At 41.3% G+C, this 23,551-nt stretch overlaps 1 protein-coding gene across 3 annotated transcripts in view; it reads right to left on the reverse strand.

The window, feature by feature from the left end:
• lyst (lysosomal trafficking regulator) overlaps positions 1-23,551 on the reverse strand; it is a 369,211-nt gene that overhangs the window by 225,964 nt on the left and 119,696 nt on the right. For all 3 annotated transcript variants that reach the window (XM_072559529.1, XM_072559520.1, XM_072559538.1), the window contains one exon: positions 14,034-14,127. In XM_072559529.1, the coding sequence (XP_072415630.1) occupies positions 14,034-14,127 (94 nt within the window). The remainder of the gene's footprint in view (positions 1-14,033; positions 14,128-23,551) is intronic.

Genomic DNA, 23,551 nt, shown 5'->3' on the forward strand with positions numbered 1-23,551 from the left:
ACCCAATTGCATACTGACTAGATTTAAAGCATAAGTTTAACATTCACAAGAAGATATTTAGCATCATCACTGAACTGGTATTCCATTTGCAACCTTCATTCCTGAGATTATTTGCAACTATCCCTAGGATGCTCCACTGAATAAGTGCAACACATTTAAGTGACACTGTGTTCTACACCAAATAAGATTACATTCATACTTACAATTCCATAGTTACCATTCTGGCAATAATTAAGAACAATCTATTTTTACAGTGAATTTCATTTCAATAGTTTAGCCTGAGCTTTACATATTCTCAATCAAATGGAATAACAGAATGTGAGCACTCAGACACTGGATACAGCAAAATGGCTCGTGATCTAATTAAGAAAATATTGCACAAGGTGGCTCATGTTGGCCTTTACATCCACTATATAGCTCATCTACTATATTTAAATAGGTCAAATCAAATCAACCAGAATCCACCGACTTTTTTAAAATCTACCTTCCTGAACCTGGTCAGCTGATCCATTCTAATTCAACCCCAACTTTATAAACTTCTACCTTATGTAGATGAGCCTATATAAAACGTGTAGTGTCAAGTGTGTGGTGGTGGAAAAGCACAGCAGCTCATGCAGCATCCAAGGAACAGGAGAATTGACAATTCAGGCATAAGCCCTTTATCAGGAATGAGATCAATGAGAATGAATCAAAATTCCTGATGAAGAGCTTATGCTCAAAACGTTGACTCTCCTCCTGCTCTGTGTTGTATGTCCTGCTGTGCTTTTCCAGCACGACACTCTCAACTCTGATCTCCAGCATCTGCAGTCCTCACTTGCTCCTGTATAAATGGTACAGTTGTTCTGATCACATGCAAACTTTTAACTGTTTATGATTCTAGATATATTCTTCAGGGATGTTATTACACACCTCTGGAGCAGTTGGGAGGTTTGTCGGAGTTGGTGCAAGAGGCTAATCTGACCCGTAGAAGAAAACAGATGGCCAGTCATCAACGGAAATTAGCACCTAGCTTGCATGTCCAAGAAGTATAATGTTGCATCTTCAGCAATGTATGTCAAAACACCTTTGGAGGAAGGTAATGGGTAGGATTTTACAGAAAATGCGGTCATAGGAATTCTGATCAATAATAGGTCTTGCTGTCAGAGAACAGTGTTCTGCACAGCTGCTATTTTCAGGTCAAGAAACAGTAACAGGTGCTCCTCTAAATAAATGGTAAATCTACCTAACCCAAAAACGTAACCTAAAGCCTGTCAGTACGAACAATTCTGTTGTTCTTGGAGACTATGGCTCTATTATACAGAAGTTTATTTTCTTGAGCTTTTCCTTCCGAATCTTGCTTGCTCTTGCAGAAGTAGGTGGTAAAACTCTAGTAGTGTGAAAATTAGGTCCTCAACATGGAATTACAAAATACAGTGTAAAAGACTGATAGCCTGAGAGTAGGAGCTTCAAGTAACACTGACAAACTAAACCACAACTTTTCCAGCTGGAAAAAAAAGGAGAGGACGTTATGTCAATGAAAACAAAATAGAATACTCGCAACAGAGCTTAAAAATATGGCACTTGTTGCAAAAATTACAAGTTTCGAACAGCTGCGATTTTGGTTAAGTTGATCAGTCAGTGGTTTATGTTAAAGAGACAAATGTTTAAAAGGAGGTGAAGGAAGAGAAGACACTCTTGATCATTAGGAGCAAGAGGTGCAGTGACTTCAGTACAAGCACCAAATCTAACCACATTTGGAAGAGAAAAACACCTGAAAGTTCGAATTCTACACCAAAGCTAAAAGATAAAAGAAACTGGAGGAAGAATAAGCCATTGCCCCTTAAAACCTGACATTCAATAAGATCATAGCTAATCTTGCAGTCTCAATTTTACATTCCTGCATAATAAGTGCCAAATTTTAATCTGAACTAACTGAATATAATGCAGCACAAATCAGGGTTAGCATTCTACGCATACAATAAGACACTGCAAGAGGTGGACATTCAAAATTATTATTTCCGGGGTCGTTTACACTGGTGACTTTATTTATTCTCTCCTATGTTTACGACTATAATTTGAGCATTAGATCAAGTTTTTCTCACCAAGAAACAATTCGTGCTTTACTGGAAAAAATCCAAACTGTAACATGAAAACAGTGACTCAGGTTTTCACACAACCACGCTGACACACCAATTAACTGATGAGCTCATTTAACATTCAACTCAGTCACCAACACATCTGAAATCTTAACAGATCGCTGTGAAAATCATTTACAAATAGGTGAAAAATGAACATGCAAAGTATACTGTTCCAGCAACTGAAATATATTTGCAATATTTGGGTTTGTTTTCAAGGAAAAAGATCCAGAATGAATTTTAAGATTTCACCTAAAAGATGATAAGAGTATAAATGGAAGTGTATTAATAGAGTCATTGAGATGTATAGCATTGAAACAGACTGTTTGGTCCAACACATCCACACCGACCAGATATCCTGAATTAATCTGATCCCTTTTGCTAGCACTTAGTCCATATCCCTCTAAACCTTCTTATTCATATACCCATCCAGATGTCATTTAAATGTTGTACTTGTACCAGCCTCCACCACTTCTTCTGGCAGCTCATTCCATACATACACGACACTCTGCATGGAAAAAGTTGACCCTTAGGTGCATTTTAAATCGTTCCCCCCTCACCTTGAATCTATCCCCTCTAGTTTTGGACTCCCCTACCATGAGGAATCCAGGCACCCACAACTCTTTGCATAAAAACTGGCCTTGCAGATCTCCTTTAAACTTGCCCCCTCTCACCTTAAACTTATGCCCATATTATTTGATATTTTTACCCTGGGAGAAAGACACCAGCTATCCATGCCCTTCAATTTTATATACTTCTCTCAGGTGATCTCTCAAACACTTTAGCAAAAGCAACCAAGTTTGCCTAACCTCTCCTTATAGTTAATACACTCCATTCCAGGTAACAATCTGATAAATCTCTTTAGCATCCTCTTCAAAGTCTCCACATCCTTTCTATAATGTGGAAACTAGAACTACACACAAAACACAAAATGTGAATTGACTAAATTTCATACAGCTGTAATGTGACTACAACTTTTATACTCAATGCCCTGACCAATGAAGGCAAGCGTGCCATATGAATTTTTACCCCCTTATCCACTTGTGTTGTCACTTTCTGGGAACTATGGACTTGCATTCCATGATCCCTCTGTATATCTGCTCTTTAGGGTCCTATCTACTGCAGAGAGTTTCCTCTTGCATTTGACCTGCAAAAATGCATCACCCCCCAATTTGTCTGGATTAAATTCCATCTGCCATTTCTCCATCCAACTTTCCAATAGATCTATATTCTACTGGAAGCATACATAAGGTCTAGGTGACTGAAAATAGACGAAGCTTTGGAAGAATATCAGGAAAGTAGGACCAATCTGAAACAAGGAATTAAGAGGGCTAAAAGAGGTCATGAAATATCTTAAGCAAACAGAGCTAAAGAAAATCCCAAATGCTTTTTATTCGTGTATAAGGAGCAAGAGGGTAACTAGAGAAAGGGTTTGCCTACCCATGGAAAAAGGAGGAAAGTTATGCATGGATTCAGAGAAAACGAATGAGACTTTTAATGAGTACTTCGCATCTGTATTCATCGAGGAGGGGGACATGGATGTTGAAGCTAGGGATAGATGTTTGATTACTCTACGTCAAGTCCGCATAAGGTGTGAGGAAGTATTGGGTATTCGAAAAGGTAATATGATGGACAAGTCTCCAGGTCCAGATGGGATCTGTCCCAGGTTACTGAGGGAAATGAGAGAAGAAATAGCTAGGGCCTTAACAGGTATCTTTGCAACAGCCTTGATTGTGGGGGAGGTCCCAATGTTGTCCCCTTGTTTAAGAAGGGTAGCAGAGATAATCGAGGTAATTATAGACTAGTGAGCCAGTCAGTGGTAGTAATGCTGCTGGAGAAGATACTGAGGAACAGGATCAATTCTCATTGGGAAAAAAAAATGGGCTTATCAGTGATAGACAACATGGTTTTGTGCAGGGAAGATCATGTCTTACCACCTTAATAGAATTCTTTGAGGAAGAGACAAAGTTGATTGATGAGGAAAGGGCTGTAGTTATCATATACATGGACTTCTGTAAGGCATTTGACAAAGTTCCCCATAGTAGGCTATTGCAGAAACTGAAGTTACATGGGGTCCAGGATGTCCTAGCTAGATGGATAAAGAACAGGCTGGGCAGCAGGAGCCAGGTAGTAGTAGTGGAAGGGAGTTTCTCAAAATGGACAATTGTAACTAGTGGTGTTCCACAGGGATCTGCACTGGTCACAGATCTCCAGTCGGAAAAATACCCTAACATGACTACCATCTATCTTATCCAACCAAGCCAATTTTGTATCAAACTTACCAACTCACTGTTGAGCTCATCTGACTCAACTTTCTACATCAGCCTATCACAAGGGACCTTATCAAAGTCCATGGAGATAGTACTGTCTGCCCTACCCTCAATTATCTTTGGCATATCCTCAAAAAAACAAACTAAATTTGACAGACAAGACCACCCCCACACAGATCCATGCTGACCATCTCTAACTCTTTGCCAAATGCAAGTAAATCCTGAAGAATCTTCTCCAATAATTACCTTACGGCTGATGTCAGGCTCACCGGCCTATAATAACCTGGATTATTGTTGATGCCCCTCTTAAAGGAACAACATTAGCTAAAGGCAAGGTTCTAGAAGAATGAAGACCAGCCAAAAGTGTTGTGGTTCTGTTCGCCGAGCTGGGAATTTGTCTTGCAAACGTTTCGTCCCCTGTCTAGGTGACATCCTCAGTGCTTGGGAGCCTCCTGTGAAGCGCTTCTGTGATCTTTCCTCCAGCATTTATAGTGGTTTGTCTCTGCCGCTTCCAGTTGTCAGTTCCAGCTGTCCGCTGTAGTGGCCGGTATATTGGGTCCAGGTCAATGTGTTTGTTGATAGAATCTGTGGATGAATGCCATGCCTCTAGGAATTCCCTGGCTGTTCTGTGTTTGGCTTGTCCTATAATAGTAGTGTTGTCCCAGTCGAACTCATGCTGCTTGTCATCCGCGTGTGTGGCTACTAAGGATAGCTGGACGTATCGTTTCGTGACTAGTTGGTGTTCATGGATACGGATGTTAGCTGTCTTCCTGTTTGTCCTATGTAGTGTTTTATGCAGTCCTTGTATGGGAATTTGTACACTACATTGGTTTTGCTCATGCTGGGTATCGGGTCCTTTGTCCTGGTGAGTTGTTGTCTGAGAGTGGCTGTTGGTTTGTGTGCTGTTATGAGTCCTAGTGGTCGTAGTAGTCTGGCTGTCAGTTTAGAAATGTTCTTGATGTATGGTAACGGCACTGTTCACCTCTATCGACAAAATCCTAGCCAGAGAAACAATAGCCAACCTGCTGGACATACAGAACAGACAACAAGGCGGGGGAACCTATCAACAAAAGGTATACAGGAAAGCCACACACACAGACCAAGTCCTGAAAGCAACCACCTCAACACACACAGAAGAAGTTGCATCAAGACACTGCTCAAAAAAGGGCCACAACACACTGCAGCACACCAGAACTGCAAAAAGAGGAAGAAGAACACCTCTACAATGTATTAGCCAAAAACGGATACCCCTGCAATTTCATCAACAGATGCCTAAGGGAATGACAACAGAATGAGGACATACCACAATCCAGAGGACTAGTCACGTTACCATACATCAAGAACATTTCTGAACTGACAGCCAGACTACTGCGACCACTAGGACTCATAACAGCACACAAACCAACAGCCACGCTCAGACAACAACTCACCAGGACAAAGGACCCGATACCCAGCATGAGCAAAACCAACGTAGTGTACAAAATCCCATGCAAGGACTGCACAAAACACTACATAGGACAAACAGGAAGACAGCTAACGATCTGTATCCATGAACACCAACTAGCCACGACCAGCTTCCCTTTGTAGCCACACACACAGTTGACAAGCAACATGAATTCGACTGGGACAACACTATTATAGGACAAGCCAAACAGAGAACAGCCAGGGAATTCCTAGAGGCATGGCACTCATCCACAGATTCAATCAATAAGCACATTGACCTGGACCCAATATACTGACCACTGCAGCGGACAGCTGGAACTGACAACCGGAAGCGGCAGAGACAAACCACTATAAATACCTGAGGAAACATCACAGAAGTGCTTCACAGGAGGCTCCCAAGCACTGAGGATGTCACCTAGACAGGGGGCGAAATGTCTGCAACACAAATTCCTAGCTCAGCGAACAGAACCACAACAACGAGCACCCGAGCTACAAATCTTTTGCTAAAGATGACACAAAGATCTTGGTCAAAGCTCCAGCAATCTCTTCCCTTGTCTCCTTCGGTATCCTGTGAGATCCCACATCAGGTCCTGGGGACTTACCTATCTTAATATTTTTCAAGACAAACACCACCACTTCCTTTTTAATATCAACATACCCTGGAATATCAACATACCCCTCCTAATCTAACCATCATCTATGTCCTCCTTGGAGAATACCAATGCAAAGTACTCATTGAAGACCTCACCCACTTCCTCTGGCTCCATGCATAAATTCTTTCTTTTGCCCTCAAGTGGACCTACCCTTTCTCTAGCTACCCTCTTGCTCCTAATATAAATTGCCTCAAGGCTTCTCCTTAATCCTATAGATAGTTCTCCAATAACACCATAGCTTCATTCCAGCAAAACCTCGCTTAATAGATATAATGGGGCCTATAGGAAAAGTGGGAGTTAGGGGCATACCAACAAGAAATATCACCCACGATCTCTCAAAAATCACCCAAACGCCTAACACAAAGTATAGCACAGCCTGAATAAAATGTATAAAATCATTTATCAAATAAAGTAAATTTAACACATTACATTGAAAAACTATTGTTAATACAGGGATGAAGCTGCTCAATGTATAGTACCTCTCTCATGCTGTGAAGCAGCTGACATCGACATGTGTAGAATGGCACAGAAACTTCGGTGCACGTGCAGAACGAAACACATGAAACGATCGCTGCTGGAATCGCGCTGTTGTGAACAGAGGTAAGCACACTCAAAAATACTGTGCCCTAATTCTTCAGCGACGTTATAGCCAAATCGCACTGCCAAAACATGCTTTATACAAGAACTACCTGTACTTGACAAGGACATTTCATGGCCTCTTACTGCTTCTAATTCCTCGTTTAAGTTCTTTCGTGCTTCCTTCGAGTTCCTCAAGGACCTTGTCTGATTTCAGTTTCCTAAACCTGACGTATGCTTCCTTTTTCTTTTTGACTAAACTTTCAATATCTGTTGTTATCTAGAGTTTCTGAATCTAGCCATCCTCACAGAAGCATGCTGGTCATGATCAACTGGCCTTTAAAAGTCTCCCGCGTCAGATGGGACTTGAACCTGAAACAGCAGTCCCCAATCTAACATCTCCAGTTCCTGCCTAATACTGTTATAATTAGTTTAGGTACAACCGTCCTTCTTGGAGAGGTCCATCCTGCCCTGGAAGAGATCTTAAATGATCCTGATATCTGAAGCCCTCCCTACACCACTTGTTAGCCACATATTCAATTATATTATCTTCCTATTTCAGGCTCACTAGCACATGACACATGGTGCAATTCTGAGACCAATCCAGAGGTCCTACTTATCTACCTAACTCCCTAAATTCCCTCTGCAAAACCTCATCTTTCTTCCTGTCTATTTCATTAGTACTAATGTGGACCACGACCACTGGCTACTCTTCCTTCCCTTTCAGAATATCCTGTGCCCACTCAGGGACATCTTTGACACAGGCACCAGGGAGACAATATACCACATTGAAGTCTAACTTGCAGCCACAAAAAGACCTACCAGTGCCCCAAGTGTGGTGTTTACTATCACTTTTGCTCACCTATACTTTGACCCTCCCTCCTGTACAACTGAGCCAATTGTGGTGCTACTGATCTAGCTTCTGCTGTTGCTTTCTCCTGGGAGGCCACTTCCCACCAAAACAGTTTACTTGTTTAAGGGCGGAGTAGCCACTGGGAAATCCCGCATTGCCAACTGTCTGACTGAAGCTTTGGTGTGACCAAATCCCTGAAACTCCTATTGATAAAACTTTGTCTCCTGTATGCTCTTCAGTGAGCAAAGATGCCGCACCAAGCAGGTGGTCTGAGGGGATATGGACACACTCCTGCAGACATATAGTTGCAGGGACATCCGATTTCTCCCCGATCTCCCACATTTCACTGGAGGAGCTTACCACTCCACTCCACTAACTGCCATTGCTACATCTCTATCATCATCACTAGGAAATGCCTATAATGAATTTAATGCATATTTTAAAAAATAAAATTATTTCACTGAAAATCTCAAATGTTTGTGCTTCAATCACTCCTTTCATTATTCAGTGTGGTAATTCAAGTGATTAAAATAAAAAGTAAAATCAGAGGTGAGGAACAAAAGCAGTGAATATTTGAATACTAAGACCTCTTGTACAAACCTAAGCCAAATAAGAACAATTCTTAGTTTAAACTGAAAAAAATTACATTACATAACAATTTTCAATTACACAGGCCCTTTTACATCCTCAGGATACTGTGAAGTACTCTATTTGAAATATTTTTGAAGTGTAATCACCTTCGTATAGGAAATGCAGAACTAATGTGTGCATGACAAGGTCCTAAAAAGCACCAAAATAAACATCAATCTATTACAGCGATGATGGTTGAAAATACACTGATTTTTAACAATCGGATGAAAGCCACTGCTGCTCTCTAAATAAAGAATAGGTTGTATTCACTTGGGAGAGGATATTGCACCTTGATTTAAAGTTTTATCCAACAGATGACACGCTCAACAACATTGCACTCCCTCCATACTGCAATTAATTCTCAGTGGTACTCAGCCAACATGCTGCTATCATGTATCTAGAGTTTGATGTGAAGCCAACATCTTCTGACTCAGAAGCAAAGGTGCTGCACGAGCCAAGGCTAAACATTATAAACACTGACCTGAAGTAAAAAACATCTGTGCATATTTTTAAAGATGGCATGTTAAAATAGATCAGAATATTCAGTGAAATTGTATTCATCATCATCAAACAAACAACATACTTTTCAATATTTGTGGAATGCATTTAGCACAATGTATTTATTTCCCCATAGTAATGGTTGCTTTATTAAAATGTTTATTACAAAAGATTAGGCAAAAAGGTATTCATGGGCACACTTCAGGCAGCTTGATTTGACTTATCGTCGTCACATCTACACAAGTACAGTGAAAAGTTGTGTTTTGCGAGCAGTACAGGCAGATCATAGCAACAAGGAAATAAAGATCATAAAATGTTTAGACAGAGTGAGGCATACAAGGTTATGGCTGCGCAGGAGGTGCACAGTGTAAGATCAACATTAGCAAAATCGATATTTAGACCCCACAAGAATTAGAGTACTCAACATTACAGTAGAAACAATCTTATTTAACTCTATGTTTCTTTGGCTTTATGTAATTTAGTTTTTAATTCATGCATCATTAAACAGGGACACTTCTATTATTAGAGTCATAGAGATGTACAGCATGGAAACAGACCCTTCGGGGTCCAACCCGTCCATGCCGACTAGATATCCCAACCCAATCTAGTCCCACCTGCCTGCACCCGGCCCATATCCCTCCAAACCCTTCCTATTCATATACCCATCCAAATGTCTCTTAAATGTTGCAATTGTACCAGCCTCCACCACATCCTCTGGCAGCTCATTCCATACACACACCATCCTCTGCGTGAAAAAGTTGCCCTTTAGGTCTCTTTTATATCTTTCCCCTCTCACTCTAAACCTATGCCCTCTAGTTTTGAACTCCCTGACCCCAGGGAAAAGACTGTCTATTTATCCTATCCATGCTCCTCAATTTTGTAAACCTCTATAAGGTCACCCCTCAGCCTCCGACGCTCCAGGGAAAACAGCCCCAGCCTGTTCAGCCTCTCCCTGTAGCTCAGATCCTCCAAACTGGCAACATCCTTGTAAATCTTTTCTGAACCCTTTCAAGTTTCACAACATCTTTCAGATAGGAAGGAGACCAGAACTGCACACAATATTCCAAGTGTGGCCTAACCAATGCCCTGTACAGCTGCAACATGTCCTCCCAACTCCTGTACTCAATACTCTGACCAATAAAGGAAAGCATACCAAACACTTTCTTCACTATCCTATCTACCTGTGACTTACTCTTTTTAATTATTTTCAGGCAACCAGCCATTCCTCATTGGTCAGTTTAATATACAGTCAAGGCCTAAGAAAGGGTGGATAGTACTAAATCACTGGATCCTGTGTTATGGGAGGTGTGCGTGTGGGGGTTGTGCGTGGTGTGGGGGGGGGGGGGGGGGGGAAGCGCGGTGTGTTCACTTTCAAACAGTGAGAATAGCCATGTAAGCCATTCGGCCCTCTTGCTGGATTATTCTACAATCTTTAACTCCTCAGAATCTGGAATGCGTGTACACACAGCTCTGAGACAATGTTTCAGAATACAAGACCTGAGCTTGTCACTCTTTGTCCATCCTTGGCTTCACTATCTCGCTCCATGCGCACACTGACCAACTAAAGGACTACAGTATCTAAAGCTTATTGTAATCGCAGAAGCTAGCATTAGAGGATTGAAACAAAATATAATAGAAGACTCCAACTGCAAGAAAGAGAACACAAATAATTTCAAAGTTCAATGCTTGAGGGGTATTTTTTTTTTTAAGTCATGTCTTAAGTGTATGGGCTCAATTCCCATACCAGCTGAGGTTACTGGTGGACTCTGCTACCCAAACTCTCCCCTTGCCTGAGGCTTGGTGACCCTCAGTGTAGTTTCCCAGTTATTTCCTAGGACTGGAAGGATTGATTTATAAGGAGAGGCTGGGACTTTTTCACTGGAGTACAGAAGGTTAAGGGGTGACGTTTTGGGATATATAAAATCATGACAGGCATAGGCAAAGTGTTGTTTCCTTAGTTACAGGAGTTCAAAACTAGGAAGCATATTTTTAACGTAAGAAGGAAAAGATTTAAAATGGACCCGAGGGGCAACTTTTTCATATAGACAGTGGTACATATGTGGAATAAACTGCCACAGGAAGTGGTAGATGCAGGTACAACATTTAAAAGACAGGTACACAAGTAGGAATGGTTTAGAGGGATATGGACCAACACAGGCAAGCTGCTCTGGTTTAGTTTGGGGAAACTTGGTCAGCATGGATGAGTTGAAACAAACAGTCTGTTGCCGTGCTGCATGACTGTGACCCTATAAGTAATAGCATTGTTTAAGTGAGTTCCTCATTATGACAACAGAACTTAAAGTTGCATCAATACTAACTTTTGGACCTTTATCTTACTTTTGTGTCCTTGTGTGTTTTGTAGGTTTTAAATAGATGCAATATTGCTTTTATAGTGCGCCTTTCACAACTTCACAAGCATGTTTCTTAGCTGCTGTGTTGGTAAAGGGGATAATGGTACAAACCTGTTGCCCATAAGTGAGAGATTAGGCAGAAGATAACACAAATCAGTGAATAACCTTGTGTAAATGCCTAAAATGTAAATTATTTCAAATAAAGTATTTCCAATTTCACTTTATCTCTTTATATTCCATGGATTTTCAGTCTAATTATTTTTTCAACACATTTGTTCAAATAAAGGACTCTTATTGCCTGTTCACTTCTTGTCATATATACTGAGCCACTCCTGAAACCTTCCTGAACACACCTGACAAAAACTGCTCCATCCAAACCATCTGCACTGAGGAGATTCCAGTCAACATTAGTAAAGTTGAAGTCACCCATAACAACAACCCTGCTATACCTGCATTTTTTCAAAACCTGCTGGCTTAGGCGTTCTTTGATCTCCCTACAGCTATTAGGGGGTCTATAGAAAACCCCCCAATGAGGTGGCTGCTCCTTTGCTGTTCCTAACTTACACCCATATTGACTTAGTAGACAAATCTTTCTCGATAACCTTAGTTTCTGTAGCTGTGACGCACTTCTAATTAGCAATGTTACACCGCCTCCCTGTTCTTTTTAAACATTCTAAATCCTGGAACATCTAGCAACCATTCCTGCTCCTGTGAAACCCTCTTCTCTGTTATGGCATCATAGTCATAATCCATGCTCTAAGTTCATCAATCTAATTTCTGACACTCCTTGCATTAAAGCAGACACACTTTAACCGATCCCTTTGTTTCACCACATGAAAAACCTTTCCAACAGATTCGGAACATCCTATCACTTCCTCAACACAACTACTCCCCTCTCAAATGTATTGCTCTGGTTCCCACCCCTCTGCCAAACTAGTTTAAACCCGCAATTACACTTGCTCAATTTCTAAATGTAATTGTGGATTTTAGTTGTTTTAAAAGTCAGAGTTGACAACTGATACACTTCGATGGATGACACTAATCACAAGAATTATTTTTCAGTTTGTTTTCCTCTTTCATATACAATTATAAAATCACTTAATTAGCTCTCACTGAGTATTTGTTTCAGAGTTTGAGCTATGTATCTGAAGTTAACTCAACCTTTTCATTAAACTATTTTATTTTAGATTAGATTAGATCACCTACAGTATGGAAACAGGCCTTTTTGGCCCAACAAGTCCACACTGACCCTCCGAAGAGTAGCCCACCCAGGCCCATTTCCCTCTGACTAATGCACCTAACACTATGGGCAATTTAACATGGCCAATTCACCTGACCTGCGCATCTTTGGATTGTGGGAGGAAACCGGAGCACCTGAAGGAAACCCACGCAGACACAGGGAGAATGCGCAAACTCTACACAGACAGTTACCCAAGGCTGGAAGCAAACCTGGGACCCTGGTGCTGTGAGGCAGCAGTGCTAACCACTGAGCCACCGTGCCACCCAGATGATATGATAAATAACTTTTCTCTCAAAAACATCAAATTGAACAAAAAAATTGTACTCCACAGTTTTATAATCACGGTTTAAAAAAAGTTAATTCCTACTTCTAATTACTATTGTGTCCCAGACTAACTGTATTTCTGCACAATTCTATGAAATCACCTCAAACAATTACAGGCATTTATTATTACAAAATGTAGCAATAATGTTACATACATGAAGTGTGCAAACATTTTTATTAACTTCTTATCACACTAAAGAAATGCCTTCTGGTCATTTATTGCCTCTTAAACAGGAAATAGATGGCAAATATCCTCCCAGTCCATTTATTATGAATTACATTGGCTTGGTAGTTCAGCTGGAGAATTTACTTCTTTAGATACTTAGTTTAATTAAACAAGTGTTTTAAAAACATAGAATTTGGAGGTATGTTCTCACTTTATGAACAAAAGAAAAACACAGTAACATCGCTATTTTTATGCAGTTTATCTGCACAAACAGAAGAGCATTGGTTTGTATTTAAGAGTGATAGTTGTCAAATTGTTACAGATCCAATGGATTTCAAATTAATTTAGTAATTTTGAAGCACTGTAGAACTGCTTCCATCATAATCTCAGTTGGAGTCTCAAATGATTGCAAAATTACTGTCTTTCTTTTGAGACATGAAGTATTACATATTTTCTGGCATGAATGAAAAATTATGGTCCAATTTCTGCTCTTTAGTAGAATATATTTTCAACCACACTTGCAAGTTAAGCATTTGATAGTTTATTCGTTGAATTTATTATTGCACGAATCCATGGCACTAAATCATACTTCAATCCAGGTTAAAACAAATCAAATCTACTGACATAATAAGATAATAGAAATTCTGAACTTTTGCCATAACTAAAGAATGAAAATCAATATATAATTCATTTTACTTACATAGCAAAGACCAGTTCCTTAAGTACATAACAATCAAATCTGAACTGAATTACTCCAACCAAGGCATGCTAGTTTTTATTGTTTCATATAATGCATCTATTATGCCTTTAAATAAACAAATCTCACAACAAAAACAAGAATGAGTTCTTGTGAGCATTCCATAAATATTACGAAACACAATATTCAAATAAACAAATAGGAATAGTAAGACAGACCTTTTGGAGTTTTCTGTTCTTGAACAGGCATCTTCCAGACAAGAGGGAGAAGAGACAGGAGTAGAGTTAGCAATTCCTCTCTGCAGGTTAATTCCTATCAAAAGACAGTAACCAATGACACAACTTGAGCAATTAGACGATATCCAAAGCGAGCTTCCAATCACTTGTCTGAAAAGTTTCCAAATCAGCCTGGAATCAGAAGCAATGACTCAAGCATATCAACCAATCCAAATATGCAGTTGGCATTTCACACTTCTGTGAATACTAATAATAACAATGCAGTTCAAACCTCTCAAATTAAAAGAATTCCTCATTATGAAGTGAAAAGAGACATCAAGTGAAAATTAAAAATAAACAATACGTGTGCTGAAAGCAAGGTTAAATATGAAACATAGCGAAGTGGCTATTTTTGGATTTCCACGATCGGCTGCTACTGAGGCTAATAACAGTGTGTTAAATACTTATCCATTCATAGGTTACAACTAAGAATGCCATTTGGCCTATAATTTCTGTGCCAGGTCTTTGCAACGGCAATTCAGTTAAACTACTTCTCAACTTTCCTTGTAGGCCTACAATTTTTGTTTATCCAATTCACTTTGTAATGCCCCCTGTTGTATCTGCCACCTTCACATCACAGTATGTTTCAGATCCTCAATCCATAAAGAAGCTTCTTCTCAGTTTCCATTGCTTCGTTTGTCAATGATCATTATGCAGTGTTATCTAGTACTGAGCCCTTTCACCAATGGGAACAGCTTCTCTCTAACTGCTTTAATCTTTTGGTTTGAAATAGGACTTTGTGGGCAGCACAGTGGCTAGCACTGCTGCCTCACAGTGCCAGAGACCCGTGTTCAATTCCCGACTCAGGAGTTTGCACATTCTCCCCGTGTCTGCATGGGTTTCCTCCGGGTGCTCCGGTTTCCTCCCACAGTCCAAAGATGTGCAGGTCAGGTGAATTGGCCATGCTAAATTGCCTGTAGTGTTAGGTAAAGCGGTAAATGTAGGGGAATGTGTGTGTTGCGCTTCGGCGGGTCGGTGTGGACTTGTTGGGCCGAAGGGCCTGTTTCCACACTAAGTAATCTAATGACTCAAACTTCTCTTTCCTTAGGACAAAAACAGTTTCTCCAATCTATTTAATGAAGACCACATTACTAAAACTATTCTCATAAACCTATTCTGTATGATCTCTATGATCTTCACATCCTACCCAAAGCAGGATAACCAGAATTGAGGCTGAAAGAGTGTATTAGAAAGGCTGATTATAAAACACTTGCTTTGGATAGTATTTTACATGGATAGTATTTTACAAGCCACCAATGGATAGAAAGTGGAAAGATGACGACCTTGGATTTGCAGTGAGAGAGAGAGACTCACAGGATTCTTGTAGAGAGAAGAGGAGAACTTCTTCAAGGTAGGCATCCTTGCAAGAGGATTCACAGTAAGGTTAAAATCAACAAGGTAAAAGTGAGGACTGAGATGCTGGAAATCAGAGTCTAGATTAGAGTGGTGCTGGAAAAGCACAGTACGTCAGAGGAGCAGGAAAATCGACGTTTCTCCTACTCCTCGGATGCTGCCTGACGTGCTGTGCTTTACCTGCACCACTCTAATTTCCAGCATCTGCAGTCCTCACTTTTGCCTAGAAAATAGAAAGGTAGACCTTAAATTAAAGTAAAAAAGTATGGCACTGGAAAAGCACAGCAGGCAGCATCCGAGAAGCAGGAGTGTCAACATTTCGGGCATTAGCCTGATAAAAGCCTTATGCCCAAAATGCCGACATTCCAGTTCCTCGGATATTGCCTAACCTGCTGTGCTTTTCCAGCACCATACTCTTCGACTCTGATCTCCAGCATCTGCTGTCCTCACTTTCTCCTAAATTAAAGTTCCATGCCAATAGCAACATAACTGACACGGTTTTATCTGGTGCATGCATCCACAATTTTATGAGCTGCTGTGAAGATGCTGGGGGGTTTTACACCTGTAAATGAGCAATTAATGCCTAATTAAGGGCATCACCCTATCATTGCTCCAATATAAATGAGTGTTGATAAAATAACCTGAACACATGTTTTATGTTAATAAATGCATAAACTACAGAAAAAAACAAGCATCGGGAGAGGCCTCCACACACAATATGGCCAGGCAGGACTCCTTCTTTAGAGACCGCAATTTCCCTTCCCACGTGGTTAAAGATGCCCTCCAACGCATCTCGTCCACATCCCGCACCTCCGCCCTCAGACCCCACCCCTTCAACCGTAACAAGGACAGAACGCCCCTGGTGCTCACCTTCCACCCTACAAACCTTCGCATCAACCAAATCATCCACCGACATTTCCGCCACCTCCAAAAAGACCCCACCACCAGGGATATATTTCCCTCCCCACCCCTTTCCGCCTTCCGCAAAGACCGTTCCCTCCGTGACTACCTGGTCAGGTCCACACCCCCCTACGACCCATCCTCCCATTCTGGCACTTTCCCCTGCCACCGCAGGAACTGTAAAACCTGTGCCCACACCTCCTCCCTCACCTCTATCCAAGGCCCTAAAGGAGCCTTCCACATCCAAAGTTTCATCTGCACATCCACCAATATAATTTATTGTATCCGTTGCTCCCGATGTGGTCTCCTCTACATTGGGGAGACTGGGCGCCTCCTAGCAGAGCGCTTTAGGGAACATCTCCGAGACACCCGCACCAATCAACCAAACCGCCCCGTGGCCCAACATTTCAACTCCCCCTCCCACTCTGCCAAGGACATGGAGGTCCTGGGCCTCCTTCACCGCCGCTCCCTCACCACCAGACGCCTGGAGGAAGGACGCCTCATCTTCCGCCTCGGAACACTTCAACCCCAGGGCATCAATGTGGACTTCAACAGCTTCCTCATTTCCCCTTCCCCCACCTCATCCTAGTTTCAAACTTCCAGCTCAGTTACTGTCTCCTTGACTTGTCCGACCTGTCTATCTTCTTTTCCACCTATCCACTCCACCCTCTCCTCCTTGACCTTCATCTCCTCCCCCACTCACCCACTGTACTCTATGCTACTCTCTCCCCACCCCCACCCTCCTCTAGCTTATCTCTCCATGCTTCAGGCTCACTGCCTTTATTCCTGATGAAGGGCTTTTGCCCGAAACTTCGATTTCGCTGCTCATTGGATGCTGCCTGAACTGCTGTGCTCTTCCAGCACCACTAATCCAGTATTTGGTTTTCAGCATCTGCAGTCATTGTTTTTACCTTAACCCTACACACAGTCCATCGCATTTCAATGGGAACCCAATCTACTCCACCACGGTCCTGCTTGTTTCTCACCATCACCCTGTAATTGGGACCTGTCACTCAGTGCTGATTGTATCTCCAATTACCCAAATGCCCTGGAACCTGGCTGAGCAAACCCTCCTTGACCTACCTGCACCATCAGCAGTGGCCACCATTCCCATCTGGTGCCACTGCTATGGAGAGCGCGGTCAGTCAATGTTTGCCCAGTGCTGGTTGCAATGGAGACAGGGTCCACGTCAAATCCTGTTCAAAGCAAGGTGTCAACTTTTAAAAGACAGAGGGAAAAAGAGTTTTGCCCCATTACCTGCAAATCATTAAGACTGCCTGACATACATAGTCTCAACTTTGAGAGTGCCCCCTAAAGGAGGAGACAGGAAAATAGCAGTTGCACTGAACACCAGAGGAAAAAGGCATTATTTTCAGTCAGCCAACATGAGGGATACGTATTGGAGCTCATCCTCTGGTTGAAGAAATATGATCCACAGAAATTTAAGGACGCAAGGCAGTATGGCCACAAACCAGTTCAAGGATTCCCAAAAGACTGAGGGAAACAATTTTCATCATTGAACATTATAACTTAGCAAGATGGGAATGACTGTTGGAAACTATGAGTAACTTTAGACTGCTCCTGTAAGGACTGTAGTTCTGCTGAAAATGTGATGCAATGAATAGATGTAGCATTGGGTACTCAGTCTCAATTAGTAAAAGGAGGATACCTTTTGGTAGTTTAATGCATTAGTGGCCTGCTAAGTTTATTTAATTGTGGCTTTATTTTGTTTATTACAGTATAAATCTTAAAATGGAACATCTTGTCATCTTATTTGAGTGGGAAATAAATTGTAGGTCTCCACAGGAATCACTGTACCACTTTCTCAACCAACCACATCTTCAACTGTTTATGCACAGAGGGAACTGTATTCCTGCATCCTTTATACACTTGGGCCTGTAATATGAATGGAATTGAATTTGGCATGACGGCAAATACCCTTGCCAACTTTTCTCGGTGCGCCAGAGAGCATTCTGCCTGGATGTATCACTATCTGCTATGGCAACTTTTCCATTCAAGATCGGAGATGGTTACAGAGAGTGGTGAACTCGGCCCAGACAATCACAAAGGCCAACCTTCCATCGATAGAATCCATCTACCAGGTCCGCTGTCAAGGAAAGGCACCAGCATTCTCAAAGATCCATCCCACCCTGGCAATTTTTCTTTTTACAATCTCTACCATTGGGGAGAAGGTACAGAAGCCTGAACACACGCACCAGCCGGTTTTAAACAGTTTCTACGTTACTGTTGTTAGAATACTAAATGGACTCAATCAATATTCTAACAGTACCTGTGGTTTTGTTTTCGCCACTGTTTACCTATTATTTACTTATCTATGCTATTTAACTATATGATATGCCTGCATTGCTCGCAAAGCAAATCTTTCCACTGTGCCTCGGTACACATGGCAATAATCTCAATTCATCAAATGCCTTTTGGAAGTCCATACACACCACTTCATCTGCATATATGTAGATTCTGGAACAGCTCTGACACACTGGAGCTGGTAAATTAAACTCCCCTAATTAAAAAAGGAGAGAGGAGAGCTACATCAGTAATAGGGAAAATACTACAAACTATTATAAAAGAATTAATAACAGGACACTTCCATTCCAATGGAATTACACACGGTCAATATAGATTTAAGAGAGCTATTTGACAAACTTACTGAAGTGTGTTTTAGAAGGCCCTAACTAGAAGAATACATAAGGAGAAACCAGTGGACATAATTCATTTGGATTTGCAGACAGCCTTTGATAACATCTCACATAAAAGAATGTGGTGCAAAATCAAAGCACGTAAGAATACTAGCATGGATTGAGAATGGATTAGCAGACTGGAATCAGAGACAAAGAATTAATGGATCTTTTTCCAAGAGGAAGGCAGTGAAAAGTAGAGGACCAAATGGATTAGTCCTTCGATTCCAGCTATTCAGAATATGTAATAATTTCAATGAGGGAATCAAATAAAATATTTGAGTTTGTTGGTGAATTGTTAGTGATTAGGAAAATGTAAAGAGACTTCAAGGCAATTTAGACAACTAGGGAGTGATCTAATGCATGGTGGATGCAGAATAATATGGATAAGTGTAGAGCTGTCTACTTCATCAGTAAATACAGATAGCAGAGTATTATTTAAATGGTGATATTTTGGGAAATATGGAGGGTGATGTTGTATCAGTCGCTGAAAGCAGGTATACATGTGCAGCAGGCAGTTAGAAAGATAAATGACATGTTGACCTCCATTACAAGTGAGTTCAAGTACAGGATCAAGGAAGTCTGACTGTATCTATGCAATGCCTTAGTGAGAACACAACTGGAGAAATGTGTACAGTTTTGGTTTCTTTACTCAAAAAAAGATTTGCCATAAAAGGGGTGCAACAGAAGCTCACCAACTGATTCCTGGGCTGCCAGATCTGTTGCTTGGAGAGAAGTTGGAGTTGACTGGGCCTGTATTCCCCATAGTTTAAGGAATGAGATGTGATCTGTGGGGGCAGGACAAGCTGAATGTAGGGAAAATGATTGCCTTGGCCAGTGGGAACAAAAGGATCAGAGTCTTAGATTACATGGTCGGCCACTTCAGACTGAGATGTGAAGAAGGTTCTTCACTCAGCAGGTGAACCTTGGATTCCGTTACCACAGAAAACCGTGGAAACCAAGTGACTGAACATACTTTAGCAACCTATTTCTTTCTTGAGGCTACAGTGTCAAGTGTTATGTGAAGCATATAGCAGTATGGCATTGAGATAGAAGAGCGGCCACAATCAAGTATTTGGTTCCCCATGGGAGACTGATTAGCACGGTTAGATCTCATGGAATACAGGGAGAACTAGCCACTGGGATACAGAACTGGCTCAAAGTTAGAAGACAGAGGGTGGTGGTTGAGGGTTGTTTTTCAGACTGGAGGCCTGCGACCAGTGGAGTGCCACAAGGATCGGTGCTGGGCCCTCCACTTTTTGACATTTACATAAATGATTTGGATGCGAGCATAAGAGGTACAGTTAGTAAGTTTGCAGATGTCACCAAAATTGGAGGTGTAGTGGACAGCAAAGAGGGTTACCGCAGATTACAACAGGATCTGGATCAGATGGGCCAATGGGCTGAGAAGTGGCAGATGGAGTTTAATTCAGATGAATGCGAGGTGCTGCATTTTGGGAAAGCAAATCTTAGCAGGACTTACTTATACACTTAATGGTAAGGTCCTAGGGAGTGTTGCTGAACAAAAAGAGACCTTGGAGTGCAGGTTCATAGCTCCTTGAAAGTGGAGTCGCAGTCAGATAGGATAGTGAAGAAAGCGTTTGGTATGTTTTCCTTTATGGGTCAGAGTACTGAATACAGGAGTTGGGAGGTCATGTTGCGGCTGTACAGGACATTGGTTAGGCCACTGTTGGAATATTGCTTGCAATTCTGGTCTCCTTGCTATTGTAAAGATGTTGTGAAACTTGGAAGGGTTCAGAAAAGATTTACAAGGATGTTGCCAGGGTTGGAGGATCTAAGCTACAGGGAGAGGCTGAACAGGCTGGGGCTGTTTTCTCTGGAGTGTCAGAGTCTGAGGGGTAATGTTATAGAGGTTTACAAAATTATGAGGGGCATGGATAGGGTAAATAGACAAAGTCTTTTCCCTGGGTTCGGGGAGTCCAGAACTAGAGGGCATAGGTTTAGGGTAAGAGGGGAAAGATATAAAAGAGACCTAAGGGGCAACTTTTTCACGCAGAGGGTGGTACGTGTATGGAATGGGCTGCCAGGAGAAGTGGTGGAGGCTGGTATAATTGCAACATTTAAGAGGCATTTGGATGGGTAGATGAATAGGAAGGGTTTGGAGGGATATGGTCCGGGTGCTGGCAGGTGGGACTAGATTGGGTTGGGATATCTGGTCGCCATGGACGGGTTGGACAGAAGAGTCTGTTTCCATGCTGTACATCTCTATGACTCTATAAGTAGGCTCAATAGGCTGACTGGCCTACTCTTGCTCATATTTTCTATGGTTTTCTCGTTCCAAAACCCTCATTAAACATCTCTTCACATTTTCAAAAATATTCTAACAAGTTAGTCAGACATATGGGCCAGACCAAACCCCCTCAAAGTATTCAGAAGACAGTCTAGACTAACTTTTTTTTAAAAAAGGGGTGGCAAGGTGGCTCAGTGGTTAGCCCTGCTGCCTCACAGCACCAGGGACCCGGCTTCAATTCCAGCCTCAGGCGACTATCTGTGTCGAGTTTACACATTCTCCCAGTGTCCTCATGTGTTTCCTCCGGGTGCTTCGGTTTCCTCCCATAATCCAAAGATGTGCAGGTTAGGTAATGGGCCATGCTAAATTGCCCTTGGCGTTCAGGGATGTAGAGGTCAGGTGCATGAGTCAGGGGTAAATGTAGGGAATGGGTCTGGGTGGGACACTTCGGCCCAACAAGTCCACACCGACCCTCTGAAGGGCCTGTTCCACACAGTAGGGATTCTAATTCTTTTTGTTATTTTGAAGGTAAATTTAATGTGTTGCATTCTAGATGCAATTCAATTGGTCAAAATACTAGCTTGAAAGCAAAACACACTTTATTCTTGTACTATATTTAAAACACAACAAAGGAAAGAAGGAATTGGAATAACTTAACTCTACTGGAAAACTTAACAGAATAATAGATACAGTAACCATTACTAATTAACTGTTCCAACATAGTAACATCCCATAATCACACTCTTGACAAAAGGCAAATCAAGAAAACAGACAGTCTCACATGCAACTCCGGCAGCTCAGGGAGAGAAAAAAAGCGTCAAGATAAAACTCTTAGTGAGTGTAGCAGCCAGGAGAGATTCACTGCAGCTTCCAACTTTGAGATTCCTCAAATACAGCAATGGGCATTAAGGGTGCTAAGTTTTCTCGCTGCCTGATGTTTTCCAATTACCTGACATGTATGACATGTCCAAAATTCAACCACATCCTTACACAGTCCAGGCAATTAAAAATGTTTTTGTATTTTGGCACGAGTTTTCATTACTCCCAATCACCTATTAGTAATTCATGTGCTAGCCACAGCAATACCTTTCTATGACTAACTGATCTAATACAACTTTAGGAACTTCAACCACCTGATAAGTCTTGATGAGGAAATGAAGACTGTTTTTAAGGTAGTAACATTCTGGGATATATTTAGATTCTTTTTAATAGAATTTTAACATAACTTGCTTTAGTTTTTCATTTTTCTGTTGTAATTCAGTTCAGTTAACTTCTCATAACTAAAGATATTCATTTTGTTCTTTACCTGTTGTTTTTTTTCCCAACCATTTGATCAAACATAATCTCAGACAAATAAACTTCAACTTCCTTTTCTTTATTCTTTGATTTCTCCTCCTGCTTCAACCTGAGCCTTTGTGACCTTAGAGAATCAGGAAAAATCCAAGGAAATACTTTCTGTAATACCCGAGTTGCCAGATTTTCCACTGGTTTTTCAACCACAGTAGGCATCACTCCTACCTGTGATGCAGCTACATCATTACCAAAGACAAATTGGACCTGGAACTGAGAATTTCGCCATTACTACTACCACAACTTCAATCTTCACCGGACTCTCCAACCTCACTTTACATAATGGAACACTTTTTCTCACCATGAATTCCACACATTACCATCTTTTCTGGCAATACTCCTTCTGAATTGCATATGTCATCTCCCACCAAAGACTGACTTGCTCCCATACCCCTCAAAATCTTAATTTCTTTACCTGCTCCTCCTGGCATACATGAGTATCTCTCACTCTTGCAAGTAAATTCTTTCAAGAGATCTGGCACTTTTATCTCATCCAATCTCTAATCATGTTGTACATTCTGTTGCTGCATTTTAGATTCCACCGTACTTTCCTTTACTACTTCAACACAATTCACTGCCTTATTGTATTTTCCCACATCAGTCTTCCCAGTGCTTCTTCTATACCACCATTGCAACTTCATAGCCTACTTTATTGAAGTGATAAACACCTGATTTAAAAAAAAAATCATTCCCCTTAGTGTGTTTCCTTTTTATTCTGTGGTAAACTCTCTCTATTATCTTCAATGAAATCTCCTTTTCCCTTTCACCTTTTTCTCTTTTTCTCACTTTGTATTCTTCACAGACTGAAAGTGATGTCGGAAGGGAAACTTTGATTTATGAAACAACTCAAATCATCGGTCATTTCCGCTGCTAATCTTGCAGATCTAACTCTCTGCTCTTCCACGAGATCT

Source organism: Chiloscyllium punctatum, chromosome 3 (genome assembly GCF_047496795.1).
Source record: "Chiloscyllium punctatum isolate Juve2018m chromosome 3, sChiPun1.3, whole genome shotgun sequence".
NCBI lineage: Eukaryota > Metazoa > Chordata > Chondrichthyes > Orectolobiformes > Hemiscylliidae > Chiloscyllium > Chiloscyllium punctatum.